This window comes from Pogona vitticeps, chromosome 1, assembly GCF_051106095.1.
Source record: "Pogona vitticeps strain Pit_001003342236 chromosome 1, PviZW2.1, whole genome shotgun sequence".
NCBI classification, from domain to species: Eukaryota; Metazoa; Chordata; class Lepidosauria; order Squamata; family Agamidae; genus Pogona; species Pogona vitticeps.
In genome coordinates this window covers 141,782,872-141,799,699 of record NC_135783.1, presented here as the reverse complement: position 1 = coordinate 141,799,699, position 16,828 = coordinate 141,782,872, and the positions used below count along the sequence as shown (strand labels likewise).

At 40.7% G+C, this 16,828-nt stretch overlaps 1 protein-coding gene across 22 annotated transcripts in view; it reads left to right on the top strand.

Annotated features, from left to right (window-relative positions):
- PUM2 (pumilio RNA binding family member 2) overlaps nucleotides 1–14,088 on the top strand; it is a 108,088-nt gene extending 94,000 nt beyond the window's left edge. For all 22 annotated transcript variants that reach the window (XM_078388685.1, XM_078388670.1, XM_073002046.2 and 19 more), the window contains 4 exons: nucleotides 5,956–6,081; nucleotides 6,390–6,511; nucleotides 7,733–7,925; nucleotides 11,273–14,088. In XM_078388685.1, the coding sequence (XP_078244811.1) occupies nucleotides 5,956–6,081; nucleotides 6,390–6,511; nucleotides 7,733–7,925; nucleotides 11,273–11,404 (573 nt within the window). In that variant the 3' untranslated portion in view covers nucleotides 11,405–14,088. The remainder of the gene's footprint in view (nucleotides 1–5,955; nucleotides 6,082–6,389; nucleotides 6,512–7,732; nucleotides 7,926–11,272) is intronic.
- Nucleotides 14,089–16,828: the final 2,740 nt, after the last annotated feature.

Sequence of the window (16,828 nt, the reverse complement as noted above, 5' to 3'; positions counted from 1 at the left end):
CCTCGATACCCAGGGCGGGCTGATACCGAGTCTCCATCTGAACAGGAGTCAGATCACGAAACTCCTAGAAAGCATACCACGAAATGCAAGCACACCGCTCCATACCAGCCTCGGGATGGAGGCGATGGGTACCGTCCTCAGGGACCACCACAGTTCGGTCATCCCTTCTACGCTCCGTTCCAAATGTTTCCATACCAGGGTTACGCCTACTCTTCGGAGTTTCCTTCACCCAATGCTCCTTAGGCACCATGGCTCCATACTGTGGTTCCCTCTATCCGTGCCAACCACAAGCTCAACAAGATTTTTCCACACCATCCCGTAAGAGAAGATTTTCCACGGTACCTACAGCACTTCCCAAGCGTGCTAAGTTTGCTGATACGCAGTCTTCGTTCGCGCTACGACGCTCTACTCTGGTCCTGATGCTCACAATACCGTCCCCTTCTCCCCATCCACTCAATCAGATGCGGATATGGTACCAGAAGACACAGTACCGAGGCTTTCGCCTTCTGTCACCTCACAGTCATCGAACCCTTCTTTGGCATCTAGTGACTCTGATGTTCCTGATGCAGGTGCCCAGGGTTCATCGTCCCAACCTTCGTCGGAGGATTTCTCTTCCTGTGCGCAACTCATCATCCGCACGGCCAAAACCCTCCAACTCGATACACAGATCCCTCAACAAGAACGGGACCTAGTCCTTCATGATATGGTGCAGGACAAAATTTCCCCTCCTAGCCTCAGTCTCATCCCAGCTCTCTTTGAACTAGTAAAATCCTCTTGGGACAAGCCTCCTACTTTGGTCCAAGTGCCACGTAAAATTGAGCACCATTATAAATCTCACGGCTCGGACTCTGATTTCCTTGCCAAGCATTGTCGTTGAGGCGACCCAGTACAAAGCTCGTACCCGATCATCGGCTACGCCTACTGACAAAGAAGGAAAGAAATCGGACACTTTTACCAAAAACCTGTATTCCTTTGCTGCAATGCTCATAAAGATTGCCAGTTACCAAGTCGCCATGGGCACTTACCAAAAGCACTTGTGGGACAAGATTGTACCAACTTTACAATCGCTGCCTGATCCTGCCAAAGCAGAAGCCCTTAAAGTTTATGAAGAGGCAAATACCCTTACCAGACAACAGCGGTTTGCTGCCAAGCATACAGCTGACATCGCCTCCAAATCCATGCTGACCACCATTGCCATCCGACGTCAGGCCTGGCTACGAACAGCTAATATCCTAAAGGATAGCAAAACAAAAATCGAAGAACTTCCCTTCGATGCAGCTGGACTCTTTAACTCTAAAACAGATGAGACTATGGATAATATCCATAAAATGAGAAAGACAGTGAAGTCCTGTGTACCATACCAGCCGTTTAGGTACCAGAAAAAGGCTTACAAAAAACCACAGTACCAGTCATCTACTCAGTAACCAGCCTTCTCGGTGCAGTAAGCAGCAGCAAGACCGTACCTAACAGACTCAGCAGTCTGCTATACCGCTGTTCAAGCAACAATGTTTTCGTAGCCCTAAGCAGTCCTTTCGTAAGACCCAGCGTAGGGGTAAGCAATTTCCATGATTCTTTTTACCATACAAGATTGTCTCCATTCCTACAAGAATGGAAAAACATCACTACTGATAAGTGGGTCCTTAGTATCATTCAACATGAATTCTTCTCCATTCCTCCACCAAATTCAATTAGACCTACTCCATTTTCCCTGCCATTGCATCTGGAAATTTCATCTCTATTATCCAAAGAGGCTATAGTTCAAATTCCATCCGACAGTACCGATGGTTTTTTCTCCCACTACTTCGCAGTCCCCAAAAATGATGGGGGCATAAGACCCATCATGGATTTAAGAGACCTCAACCGGTAAATATTTCATAAGAAATTCCGTATGCTCACCCTTGACTCCATTCTTCCCCTCTTGTCTCAGGGAAACTGGTTCGTCACCATCGACTTGCAAGATGCGTACTGTACTTCCACATATCCATCCACCCGTCTCATCAAAAATTCCTCCGGTTCTGGTTCCATCCCGATACCTTCCAATTCACTGCCCTACCGTTCGGGCTCTCAACGGCCCCCAGGACATTTACAAAATGCATGCCACCAGTCGTCGCGTACCTACGAACCCCAAAGATAAAAATCTTTCCTTACATCGACGATTGGCTTCTGGTGGCCCGGTCCTACCATGAAGCGCTCTCGGCCACAAGATCCACCCTGAAAAAATTAGGCCTAAAAATCAACACAAAAAAGTCCAACCTCATACCTTCTCAAGAAGTCTCGTACATAGGAGCAACTTTGGACTCTGTTCACACGAGGGCTTTTCTGCCACTACAGCGAATTCGCAAGATCAGAACAGCTGTAAGCAAGCTCAAATTGGGCGCTACAACTCATAGCGCACTGCGTCCAACACATTTTAGGACTAATGGCATCCACCACTACGGTGGTACCGTACGCAAGACTTGAACTCAGACCCCTGCAGTCTTGGTTCATCATTCAGTTCAATCCCATGACAGATCTGCAGTCCAAGAAGCTGAGAATTCCCCCTCACGTCGTTCGGCATTTTGTCTAGTGGTCCAGACCCAGCAACCTGTCAAGGGGAAGACCTTTCCACTCCCCTTACCTGTCCATACAGGTCGTCACCGACGCCAGTCCTTCAGGCTGGGGCGCACACTGCCAGAACCTTCACGTTCATGGCCTCTGGACTCGAACCCAAAAGACTTAGCACATCAATCAGCTAGAATTGCTAGCCGTCATCAAGGCTTTTCAGTCTTTCCTGCCTTGCATCCAGGGTCATGCAGTACAACTGGTAACGGACAATATCACAGTGATGCACTACATCAACAGACGTGGAACACGATCCGCACCTCTCCTCCAGTTGACCATTTGATTTTGGAAATGGTGCCATTCCCATGACATCTTCCCCCAAGCGATCCACATCGCTTCCAGGGACAATTCTTTGGCAGACCAACTGAGCAGGCTCCCTACCAGAATGCACAAATGGACCTTAGACCAGATGGTCTTTCGTGACCTTTGCAAACGTTGGGGACAGCCTACCCTAGATCTTTTTGTGTCCCATCTCAACACCACGTGCGCCCGATACTGCTCCAGGGTGGGCATGGACGCCACCTCCCTGGGAGATGCTTTCCTCATGGTCAGGGGAACTGACATACCTCTTCCCTCCAATACTGCTGCTTCTCAGGACGGTGACCAGGATAATGCAATATGGTACAGACGCAATCCTCATCGCTCCTTGTTGGCCGAGGCAGCCGTGGTTCGCTCACCTATCAGAAATAGCACAAGAAGTGTACCACTTACCTCAGATACCGTCCTTCCTGTCTCAGAACAACGGGGCCCTTCTCCTTCCCGATGTCTGGTCCCTTCGCCTGACGGTGTGGAGGATAACCTCCGCTTCCGCGAGGTGCTAGACCATGCACGAAAGCCCTCCACTTCGCGCTTATATGAAAGCAAATGGAAAGCCTTTACCAAGTTTGCCCAGTCTGAAGGCATGACCATGGTACCAGCTTCTCTCCACACGGTACTTACCTTTCTGCTACATCTCTTCAATATGGGACTTGCTCACTCCACGCTTAAAGTCTACATTTCAGCGATTGTCGCGCACCAACCTCCTTGGTCATATTCCGCAAGACTTTTCGGACCCTACACTTAAAAGATTTTTAAAAGGTCTCCAAAACATACGACCCCTTTCTCAAACCATTGCACCGCAATGGTCCCTTCCGTTGGTCTTAGAGGCCATTACTAAACCTCCATTTGAACCAATGGCTACTTGTTCTGAAAAACTCCTTTCCCTGAAAACCGCATTTTTAGTAGCCATTACTTCAGCCAGACGAGCAAGCGAGATCGCTGCTCTAAGGTCAGACCCTCCTTACCTTCAGATGCACCCAGATAAGGTTGCCTTATACATGGACATTTCCTTCCTCCCAAAATGTCAGAATTCCATGTCAATCAGCCTATTGTGCTTCCAACCTTTTTTCCGTCTCCAACCACAATGCTGGAGCGTAAATTACACTCTCTCGATGTTAGAAGGGTCCTTGCCTTCTATTTGCATTGCACCAAGTCCATCCGACATTCTCCGCGTCTCTTCTTATGCTACCACAGACCACACAAAGGTGCTCCTGCTTCTTCTCAATCAGTATCACATTGGATTGTTCAGCTGGCCAAGAAACCTCTTCCAGAGGGATTAAAGGCGCATTCCACCAGAGCTGTTTCCACCTCGACAGCCCTATTCAAAGGTGTCCAACTGCAGAACATTTGCAAAGCAGCCACCTGGACTACCCCTCTGACGTTCGCCAGACACTAATGACTGGATGTCAGAGCCAAAAATGATATGGCGTTTGGACAGGCGGTACTGTCATCCTTGATACCGTGACGGCCCTCCTGCCGGTGAGTAGAGCTTGCTATTCACCCAATTGTGTGCATTCACAGAGACCACTACGAAGAAAGTTAAGTTACTTACCTGTAACTTTGGTTCTTCTAGTGGTACTCTTTGAATTCACACATCCCTCCCTTCCTCCCCTCTATCCATCACGGTACCATTCTATGATACCATGCTTATCTAACTTACAGTAATGGTGGATGTAGGGAACTGAAAGGAAGATGGAGGAGGTGGGGCTTATAAACCCCGCAGGGGGGAGCTAATTGACTCTTTTTTCTTAAGCTCTAGAATCTTTCAGACGTTCCTGCGCAGGATAACCCAATTGTGTGAATTCACAGAATGCCAGTAGAAGAACCAAAGTTACAGGTAAGTAACCTAACTTTATCTTGGATCCAGAGTGAATTTGACTTAAATACAAATCAATCTAAGTCATGATTTAAATAGCTACTTTAAAAAGAGTTGATTTAGTGAAGTTATTTTGTCTCTCTCAGGAAGTGCGCTCATGCTTTCTGAAAAATATGCATTAAGGTTATGTGGTCTTTTTCCCACACTGACTTCATGTCCAGTAATCCTTTATTCATCTTGGCCTCCTTTGAAAAGAGGCTGTAAATAAAAATGTGGTATTGACAATATTTGTATGAAAGCAAGTATCCATCTACATATAAGGAGCAGGAAGTGTGTAAAATTATAGAGAAGAAAGGTTAAGACCTGCAAGCATATATTGAAGAAACAGACACTTTAAGCATTGTTCTTGTGTTTTACTTTTACAGGTTGATTGAACTTTTTGATTCCTTTGTGGTTTTTTAAATGAGATCCTTTTTGGTTTACAATCTCTGGTTACAGGTTTAATAGATAGCTGTCAGAAGATATTATACTCACATATACTGACTGGTCAGTGCTATGACACCTGGTTTACATATCATCACAGGAGAAAACCAGGCTGTGTTTCACCAAAAACATATTTATTTTTAAAAAGGGCAGCATGAGATTGGTCCTAATCTGTGGCAACAAGCAACAATGTAAAAAACAAAACAACAACAACAAAAAACCACTGTCTGTTTGCCTAGGTTAGTGAGAGAGATAATCCATGAGAAGGAGCCCATGTTTACAGGTTTCAGTAGCAACCTGAAACTTAGTGCAGGGGTTTGGTGAGGATTTTTGTTTGAGAAGCAGTGCATGTAGATGGAGGAGGAGTGATAGCACTTCATGTAGTCTTTAATCCTACTCAGATATTAGGTCTGAAGGTAAAGAAAAGAGTCAACAGAATCTACTTACAGAGTGCTGTTACTGCAAGTCCTGCCTTATCTGACTCACTGGGGGGGGGGGCTAGGGACTGGGTTATATGCATCTGCCACTACGTATTTAGTGCTATCTATATGAAGGAGTATATGCCAAATATTAGAAACAGAAACCAGTGGTCTACAAGTATTATCCTGAATTTCCCATGCTCTGTAGTAAATAGATAAATTTCTCATTTTGCTGATTTAAAGCATCAAGGAACTTAGTTTGGTCTTGCATAGATGTAAAGGAGCATATGTAATTAACTCTAATCTTGTTATTATAAGGTGTTCGTGCTTTCAACTCATCCTTATGGCTGCAGAGTAATTCAGCGTATATTGGAGCACTGTACTGCAGAACAGACTTTACCCATTTTAGAAGAACTACATCAACACACAGAACAGCTTGTGCAGGTTGGTATGTTCAGATACATTCTGGCAAACACAAAACAATGAAAAGCACAATTTTGTGATTTAGTAATATTGTCAAAGAATTCGGGCATTGGAAAAAAAAATTAAAGCAAGATTGTGTCTATCTTTTAATTTATTGGTTTCTAGCTTGATATTTATTTTGGACATGGTCAAATCGCTCTTGTAATTTAAATATTACAATCCTGCAATATAGATATGTAAATTCTCCTTCATAATTGGCACTTGAGTGTTTAATTTTAAAAAAAATATTCTAACATGATGAATGACCTTAAAGCAAACTTTTCTTTTAGGATCAATATGGAAACTATGTTATCCAACATGTATTAGAACATGGCCGTCCTGAAGACAAGAGTAAAATTGTTACTGAAATTAGAGGAAAAGTTCTAACTCTAAGTCAGCATAAGTTTGCCAGGTACGGATAAAAACAAATTCAGAATTGCTCTCTGTTTACTGTAAGGTATTGAATGAGATAGTCAATTGCTTTTAAGTTTTCCAGGGCCATGAACTGCATGTCAGGGCATGCATTAACATCCGGTGATGTGTGTGTACAGTGAGACTTTCCTTTCTCTCTGTCCTCCAGCAGGCTCAGTGGAAGAGTAAAAATTACCCATGTTCATGTTCTGTTGATAGAATCCTTCAATTGGTGGTGGGCTTTTGTGTTTCTGAAACTACACTGCTGTGATGTCCAAAGAATATTTAGATTTGAAAACAAAACAAAAAATAGATTTATGATTGTGAAAAATACATTGAGATGGTTTGTAATGGGTCTCCGAGGCTCAAAAATTAAGCAAATACCCCTTCCCAGCCCCTAAAAAGAAAAGAAATAAATTAAGATGGACATTTGTAGAAACATGCTTCTAAACAATATTCAAGTGAAAGGCCTGGAACCAACTTTTCAAACTGCAAACTAAGGTTAACGTAGACATGGTGGCAGCAAGAAAAAAGATACATGACAGCAGCATGTCACTGTGTCTAAGTAGTGGTCTGTCTCAATCACATAAAGGGTTATACATATGATGGTTATCCTAATGTCTTTTTCATCAAGTACTTTCCTAAGTTTGGGGGAAATTGCCCAAGAAGCCACTGCCAGACCCCTTTGTCTAGAATCTGTTAAAATCAGATCCCTGATACTGTGCTTTATACTTTTGGACGATCTGTGTTTAAACATGAATTTGCCGTGTCCATTTACAATCTGACTAGAAGATACCTTGTTGAAACAGGGCTTGCTATCTTTTCTTACCATTGTAAGAGTTTCCAAACTGTAGTATTGTATAACTGAAGAGAGTTTAAGCAGTGTGAATGGAGACCAGAGTAGCACTGTTCTAAAACCAGCCTTGCCCTTCCAAGAAAATGGATCAGTATTATTCCATGGCATGAAGGCTATTGGAATACATTTCTCAGTGTTTTTATGTTACCTTTGTGATGGATGAAGGGACCACATTATAGCAGACCTTGCACCACAGAGATTAATATGAGGGAAAGCCACAAACATGGAGATTAGCACACTATACTAGGTTCTTATTGGCATTCAGTTTAAGTGGCATGCATGTATTACATTTCAGTTGTGAGTTAAAGTGTGTCTTTCTGAAATACACAAATCTTTTTCCATACTGAAGAAACTAATCTCTTCCAGCAATGTGGTAGAAAAATGTGTAACTCATGCATCTCGTGCGGAAAGAGCGTTACTTATTGATGAAGTGTGTTGCCAGAATGATGGTCCTCACAGTGCCTTATACACCATGATGAAGGACCAATATGCAAACTATGTTGTTCAGAAGATGATTGACATGGCTGAACCTGCCCAGCGTAAGATTATAATGCACAAGGTAATTGTCCACGTTAGTTTCAGAGTTGAAAAGAGCTTTATTAAAGTTCATCATTTCCTGACCTTTCTGAGTGTGGGATGGCTCTTAATGCTGTAGTGTTTAACAATCATCCCCTTTCTCTATAATATCCTATTTTTGTTTTCCATTTTGTTTGTGTCAGCTTTGTATTGCAAACAGGATTGAAGATTTCTATGGTAGGTGGGAAATAACATATGGTGTGAGTGATCATTCTTATTCCAGCAGTCTATGAATAAAGCCCAATACTGTCCAAAATCTGATTTACCTCAACAATAATAATATATTATCTTCGTTGATACATATTTTGTGCAGCCAGGAGTCATTTCTGCTTGCATGAGGGGAGTTTCCAAATTTTCATCAATTTCTGACTTCTTGCTGAAGACTTTGGAAATATTTCTTGATAATAGTATTGTTTTAAGTTGTGTTTAGTAATCCTGTGTGCTGCCTTAAGATCTAGACTTAAAAAGGTGGGATATAAAGTAAGCTAGTACATACAATTGAGGATGCATTGAAAATGATGAATTGAGGGTGTATTGAAAAGCTTTGTGCCTATTTTTGTTGGTAAAGGTAAAGGTAAAGGTTCCCCTTTGACAATTTTTGTCCAGTCGTGTTCGACTCTAGGGGGCAGTGCTCACCCCCGTTTCCAAGCCATAGAGCCAGCGTTTTGTCCAAAGACAATCTTCCGTGGTCACATGGCCAGTGCGACTTAGACATGGAATGCTGTTACCTTCCCACCGAGGTGGTACCTATTTATCTACTCACATTTACATGCTTTCGAACCGCTAGGTTGGCGGGAGCTGGGACAAGCGGCGGGCGCTCACTGCGTCGCGTGGATTCGATCTTACAACTGCTTGGTCTTCTGACCTTGCAGCACACGCTTCTGCGGTTTAGCCCACAGCGCCACCATGTCCCTATTGTTGTTACCATTATTATTATTATTATTATCTGATGGGGAGACAGATGCGGTACCCCTCCTTCCCCTGGATTTGGCAGGGCTCTGGCCCTGCCTTTTGCCCATTTGGAGACACCGTTACCTGAATTTTGTCCCTTTCCCCCGTCCTATAAATGGGGAGATGCAAGGGTCTTGACTTAGGTGGGGGACTACATAGCACCATCAAAATTCTTTCTGTGCAGAATGATTTGACTGTCTCTGAGCCAGAGAACAAAACTATACAGCTGCTGTAAACATTGGCGATGACACCCCCATGCCAAGAAAAAAGAGAAACCAAAGAGGGCTTGTTGTTTAGTCGTTAAGTCGTGTCCAACTCTTCATTACTCCATGGACCAGAGCACGCCAGGTCCTCCTGTCTTCCACTGCCTCCCAGAGTTGGGTCAAATTTGTGTGGGTAGCTTCAGTGACACTGTCCAACTATCTTGTCCTCTGTTGTCCCCTTCTCTTCTTGCCTTCACACTTTCCCAACATCAGGGTCTTTTCCAGGGAGTCTTCTCATGAGATGGCCAAAGTATTAGAGCCTCAGCTTCAGGATCTGTCCTTTCAGTGAGCACTCAGGGTTGATTTCCTTCAAAATGGATAGGTTTGTTCTCCTTGCAGTCCAGGGGACTCTCAAGAGTCTCCTCCAGCACCACAATTCAAAAGCACCAATTCTTTGGCGGTCAGCCGGAAAAACCATAGCTTTGACTATGCGGACCTTTGTCGGCAAGATGATGTCTCTGCTTTTTAAGATGCTGTCTAGGTTTGTGATCGCTTTCCTCCCAAGAAGCAGAAGTCTTTTAATTTCATGGCTCCTGTCACCATCTGCAGTGATCATTGAGCCCAAGAAAGTAAACTCTGTCACTGCCTCCGTATCTTTCCCTTGTATTTGTCAGGAGGTGATGGGACCGGTTGCTATGATCTTGGTTTTTTTGATTTTGAGCTTCTGACCATTTTTGCGCTCTCCTCTTTCACTCTCATTACGAGGCTCTTTAATTCCTCCTCACTTTCTGCCATCAGAGTTGTATTATCTGCATATCTGAGGTTGTTGATATTTCTTCCGGCAGTCTTAATTCCGGTTTGGGATTCATCGAGTCCAGCCTTTCGCATGGTGTATTCTACATATAAGTTAAATAAGCTGGGAGACAATATACAACCTTGTCATACTCCTTTACCAATTTTGAACCAATCAGTTGTTCCATGTTCAGTTCTAACTGTTGCTTCCTGTCCTATATATACATTTCTCAGGAGATAGATAAGGTGGTCAGGCACTCCCATTTCTTTAAGAGCTTGCCATAGTTTGTTGTGGCCGACACAATCAAAGGCTTTTGCGTAGTCAATGAAGCAGAAGCATTTAGCCAAATACAATAGTCTGTGCCAGTGATAGGATATTAGGCATTTAAAAATATAGGTTTTGCTACTTCCGTGTAACATGTATTTTGGAGACTTTTCAGTATATTGTTGCACATACATGCATAATAGATGAGTTAGGACCTCTGTATTGCAAGTCTGCTCTTTTATGTAAGTACACTTTAGAAATTTTGACTATAGGATTACATATTTGTTCGTTTTTTTCCTGTGAAATGCATATCCTTCTAAACCACAAATGATACATCCCTCATTTGTGTATGTCCTGCAGTGATGCTTCCACTAAAGGAAATTCTTGTTGTGCTCCTCCTGAAAATCAGTGAAACTTGAAGCATCCACTTGTCACTTCATTGTTTCTATATTCCCATAAAGCAGTGCTTCCTAACCTTGGATCCCCAGATTTCTTTGAACCTCAACTCCTAGAAATCTTGGCCAGCACCAGCTAGTAGTGAGGCCTTCTTGGGGTTTTTAGTCCAAGAACACCAGGAGACCCAAGGTTGGGAACCACTGACATAAATGCAGGGGCTATCTAAAATATTGCTGCCTTAACAACTCAGTTACTGTCATATCCTTAATAAATAGTGTTTGGTCTCCAGGTGACTTCGGGCTCGCAGTTAAACAATCTGGAGATCATTCTGTTCAAAGCAGCAAGGCCTGTACTTGCCCAGGGGTTGCGAATATCCCTTTATACAAATATCTGGTAAGGAACAATCAAAGGCACAAGAGACTGTTGCAAATAAAACAAAAAATAAAGAGGATTCCACCTGTGCAGTAGTCCTTATTAGACAACAGTTAACTTTGCTTGAACCTAGCTTTGGTTGCACTCACCTTGGTATTACCTTTTCTCCTTAGGTATTGAAAAGTCTAACTTATATTGAGAGATTCATAAATATTGAAGATAAATTAACAAAGAATATCATGAATATTCAGCTATAGACTGTTTGCCCGCAATTCACTTTCCTGCATTCTCTGAACATAATCAACTTTTCATGATGGGCATGTCTTGATAATCTAAAATTTCTTATTGCAGATTCGGCCTCATATTACAACTCTGCGTAAATACACCTATGGCAAACATATTCTTGCCAAGCTGGAAAAATACTACCTGAAGAACAGTGCTGACCTGGGGCCAGTTGGAGGGCCACCAAATGGGATGCTTTAAAGAAACATTCAAACAGCAGTCCGGGAGACTGGAAGATGAATTTATTGTGAATTATCAAAACACACAACTTAACATGTTGTGATTTTTAAAAAGAAATATTTATTGACTTTATCCATTTGTAAAAATTTTATTCATGTGTATATTTTGGGGGAATGAATTGCAACATATTGCCATTTCTTATCAGAGACCTATCAGATTGCATGGCTCACAAAGCACAGAATGCCTGTAAATGATGTAACTATCAGAATATCTCTCACATTTTGTAAATTTTTACCTTGTAAAGTCACTGAATAAAATAGTTTTTAAAGGGAAAAAGTACAGTATTATTTTAATATACTGGCTCACAATCTGGTAGGTCTGCCCATCACCGTAGCTCAACATGTTTATATAATTGTATATAAAATTAGTTTTCATTTTCCCCCTTTGTGCAGAATCTTTTTTAAAACAGTTGAACAACAGAGCAATTGCATACTTATTATTTAACAGTTACAGAAAGTTAAGTTCTGTATTTTGGTGGTTCACAATTTTATGATCCAAATAGTAATCAGGGCACTGCAGATACCAGTTTAAAAAAAAGAGATAAAATGTGAAATTGAGGAGCAGTTTCTACCTTCCACTTCAGAAATTTTTAAAATGTAGTGCCCTTTTCTCTAGAGGTGTATAAAAGCCATGTATATATTTAAATATTTAACTAATAGAACAAGGTAGGGGAATGAAACCAAGGTGGTACTCCAGTTCACCAATGTACTGTCTGAGAAAAAGAGTATTAAATGAGTAGACAGACAGCTGGCGTAAAGATGTGTGTGTTTTGCTTCGCATATACAATTGTAAGACGATTTGAAGCTGTTGAGCATATGCTTTGTGTTTTCACAATAGATGAAACCATGGGCAGTTAATGGAAGAGGAGAGGACCTATTTCAACTTGGTAGCTCAACATCTAAAGCATGATTTAAATATTCAGATAGCTTTTTGCTTCCTTATAAATATAAGCATTGTATAAGTATAGTTAATAGATGTAAGTTTACCATTTGTAAACAAATTTCTCGTTTTCAATGTTTTACAAGCCTTGCTAATTGAGTAGTGATGCTTACCTTCGTTGTACAGATGTACATTTGTAAACCTTCATGCTGTAAATGTAATTTGTTTTACCCCTTTTGGGAAGAAAATTTGCATTTTAGTGTATATTCATATCCCTGTCCCTTTTTGCTCTGACATAGTGTTGTATAATGTAAATTTATTTCAGCAAATCAAGACTGATTTTTTTTAAAAAAATCTATCTTTATATGGTTTCAGAGATATGAACCAGCTTTCTTTTATCTATTATGAGAAACATTTTGTTTATAACTTAGCTATTCTGTTAATACGGACATTGGGAAACTTAATCAATTTAAACATTAATGATAATAGAGACAAATTTATAGATTGAAATATTGATCAGATAAACCAGTGCTTCTTCCATCTTAAATGTGGCACAGTTTGTTTTTGTACAGAAGAGTACTGTATTTTTGAACAGCCTGTTTCATCCTAAAGCAAATATGTATGATACTGTCAATTTTTCTCAGAACATGACACTGTAACAGTAAGATAAAGGTGTACATTTACAAGCGGCCTTATGTACATTTCCCAGTTTCCTTTTTAAGGCAGAATTGTGACCATATGTGTATAATTAAAATCCTTTTTAATCCTTTGCCTATGAAAATATTTTGGAAAGAAGCTTACTTGTGTATATTGTTTTTCAAGGATAAAATGCTTTGTATTTTGTTCAAGTCAATATTCTGTGTAAACATTTCATTTTGATGGAATAATATAGACTGTTGAAGGGAGTGACCAAAAAGTCACAGGAATTTTTTTGGAGGAGAACTTACAAGAAGGTAGAAGAGCAACGTTTTCCATTTACGCCATGCCATTATTCAGAATATTCTGAAGTTTGCTTCCAGAAGAAATGGATTATGTGATAATGTTGATTCCTTAACAGAGTAGCAGAGTTACACTTAAAAATGTCAAGTATTTGTTATAACTAGGCATTTTTAGTAGTATTTCCCCTCGTATAAATGCACTATTTCTGTAAGTACTTGCATAAATACCAAATTAATAATAGTTTTTGGTGTACTTTTCCAGTGAAAAGAAAACTTTTGTAATCTGCATTTCTTGGGATTTTCTTTAAACTTCCTATCACTCTCATTTGTTCACATGTTTGAAGAATACAGAAAGGGCATAATGGCAAAATTAACGGAGGGGAAGAGAGTAGGTGTAAATCTGTTTGCAAATATCCAGTATATTTTTTAAACCAACCTGCAGACAATAATCTGGTAATTTTGGGTACACTGCAAGCTTGTTGGCTGGCCTAAATGGGATATTTACAGCTGACAAGGATGCTCTGACTTGTTGTCTGACCAACATTTTCCTCAGTCAGATTTAACACAACAAGAATGTGGGGAAACTGGAGTAACCTTTCCTCACTTTATACATAGGAGTCATTCTGTGCTTAGTTAAGGAACCACTATAATTTTTCCCCTCTTCCTTGGGCCTCTTCTCTGATGTAGATTATGAGACATTTTGCTGAGTCTGTTTAGGTCTGTTCTGCCTCAAGGCCGCTTTTAGTTCATATTGAATAATGTAATGTTCACTTGTAATATGCTGTAAAGAAAACAACAGAATGAAAATGTGTGAATTACTTTATGCAATATGCTTTGTCTTATGTTTTGATTCCTACCAAAAAGTAGTGTTACACTTTTGATAACTGCTACTTCACTGCCCTTCCAGATATTTAATACATAATTGAAATCCATGTATTTTCTTTCTGGGTTCAGTTGGTCGATACCATAGGATTTTCAAATGGTGTCTGCATTTTCCCAATTGGAGGGACCACTTAATTACTTAATTTGCCTATTGATCTCAAGCAAAATTACTTAAATAATTTGAGCATATCTTTGTAGAAGTCACAGTAAAAACTTTTTCCTCCATCTGTTCCATAGGGAATTTTGTCTATACTCCTTACAATTAAAATGAATTTAAGTTGAGGAGAATAAATAACACATGGTTGCCCAACTGTATTATTTGAACACTTGGGTACACATATATGACACCACATCCTTGTGTGGATTTTTAAATATATTTCACACATGTGCACAAAAAATTGTTATGTGCACAGCTCCTTGAAAAATTATTTCTGTTCCAAAATGGTTAGCATTTTTGTTTTCCAAATGTGGAAAGGAGTATGTTTATTGTTGTAACTACAGGTCATCAATGATTGAGGAAGATAATAATTGTGATTATGTGGATAGAGCAAAATTATTACATAACAATTAATTTTAAAAGGAGCCCACAGTAGCTGTTTGATACCTCTGTCTAACAAAATGGGATCAAAGAGAGATCCGTACTGGCCTGTCCTCACCCTAGCTATAAATTTAAAGTGCTATTGAATCAGTAACTTCAAGAAGCCATCGAGTGATGTCTGTCCATTGAAGCTTTTCCCCACTGTCAAGATCTGTTGGAGTCAGAAGGTCACGAAAGGTCAATACATGTCACACAGAAATGTTTGCTATCGCAGTTAGTATATTTTGGTATCAGAACCTTCAAAGCTCTTCAGTGTCAGTCCCTACAAAAGCCTGCTTGCTCTTGTGTAAAAAACTTTTGTTGACTTTGCCCAGTCTTCCACTTTATGTAAGGGATGGCAAGGACATGGAGGATACGTCCAAAGGACTAATTAGCTGATAGGCATCAGGCTTTCGCCTGTATTGTAAACCGAGCAGGTAATGTTTTCTTTCCAGATTTGTGGAACAAAAGTGTTACCAATTTCAGGAAAAAGCCTAACTAATATTAGAAACTACCAGGAGGCCTTCGATTTAAAGACCTTGAGAGGCACCATGTCTTCCCCAGGAGATTTCTCCAGAGTCAGTTAGAAAATAAGCTCTTTACACTATAGGTCAGTAAAGAGAAAACCATGTGGGAGTGAGGCTACATTGAGGAATCGGTATTCATGTATCATTTCCCTTTTGAGTCTTGTCATAAATGGTTGAGATGCGTTGGAATCAGATCTCAACTGAAATGGGCAGTTTGTGGATACGACCACAAACCTTTTGTGCCAGGAGTTATAAACTAGAACTTTCTTTCTTTTCTTCTTTCCTTCATGCAAATATCTAGTCTCCATTGGTCTGCATAACAATGTTTTTTAAGGTTTCAAAACTTCATATATTGGAACTAAACTTTCATCAGCAATTGAACTGAAGAATCGGATACTGATACTGTCTTGGAGTTTTCTCAATGCTTCTAGGTTCCATATTTCAAAAAAGCAAGTCTTGAAGTAATCATTTTCTGGATGACTTTATCAGACCCTCACATTGTTGTGGAAGAATTTTTGCCCACTCTTCTTTACAATGTTGCTTCCGTTCATTGATATTTGTGGGCATTTGTTTATACACAGCTCTCCTAAAGTCCCATCACAGCATTGCAGTGGGCCATTGCAATATCTTGACTGGGCCATTGCAATATCTTGATTCTTTTCTTTTTCAGCTAGTCTGCTGTAGATTTGCTGGTGTGCTTAGGATTATCACCCTGTTGCATGACCCAATTTTAGCAGAGCTTTAGCTATCAGAGATGTCCTCATAGTTGACTCACTGACTGCAAGGTGCCCAGGTCCTCTGGCTGCAAAACAGGCCCAAATAATCACTCTTCCACCACCATGCTTTACAGTTGGTATAAGGCGTTTCTGCTGATATGTTGCGCTTGGTTTTTGCCAAATGTAGCACTGTACAATATGGCCAAACGTCTCCACTTTGGTCTCATCTGTCCAAAGAACATTGTTCCAGAAGTCTTGTGGTTTGTCTAGACGCAACTTTGCAAACCTAAGCCATGCTGCCATGTTTTTTTTAGAGAGAAGAGACTTTTTTCTGGCAACCCTTCCAAGCAAATGATACTTGTTCAGTCTTTTTCTAATTGTACTATCATGAACTTAATGTTTAGCACACTGAGACCTGTAGAGACTGAGATGTAACTCTTGGTGGTTTTGCAGTTTATCTGAGCATTGCACGGTCTGACCTTAGGGTGAATTTGCTTGGATGTCTACTCCTGGGAAGATTGCCAGTTGTCTTGAATGTTTTTCACTTGTGAATCATCTTCCTCACTGCAGAATAATGGACTTTAAATTGTTTGGAAATGCCCTTATAACCCTTCCCAGATTGATGAGCATCACCAGTTGCTTCTGTATGATAATTGCTGGTATGCTTCTTCCTTGGCATTGTGCTAACACATGCCTGAATGCTGAAGCCTAGCAAATTGCTAAAACTTCAGCTTTTATAGAGGTGGTCATACTTGTTGATAATCAGTTACTCAGGGGTATTTGGTTAGTAGCACCTGGCTGTTACTTAGCCTCTTAATTGCTATGGAAGCAGTAAGAGTGTACTTATTTTTTCACACAGGGCTTCT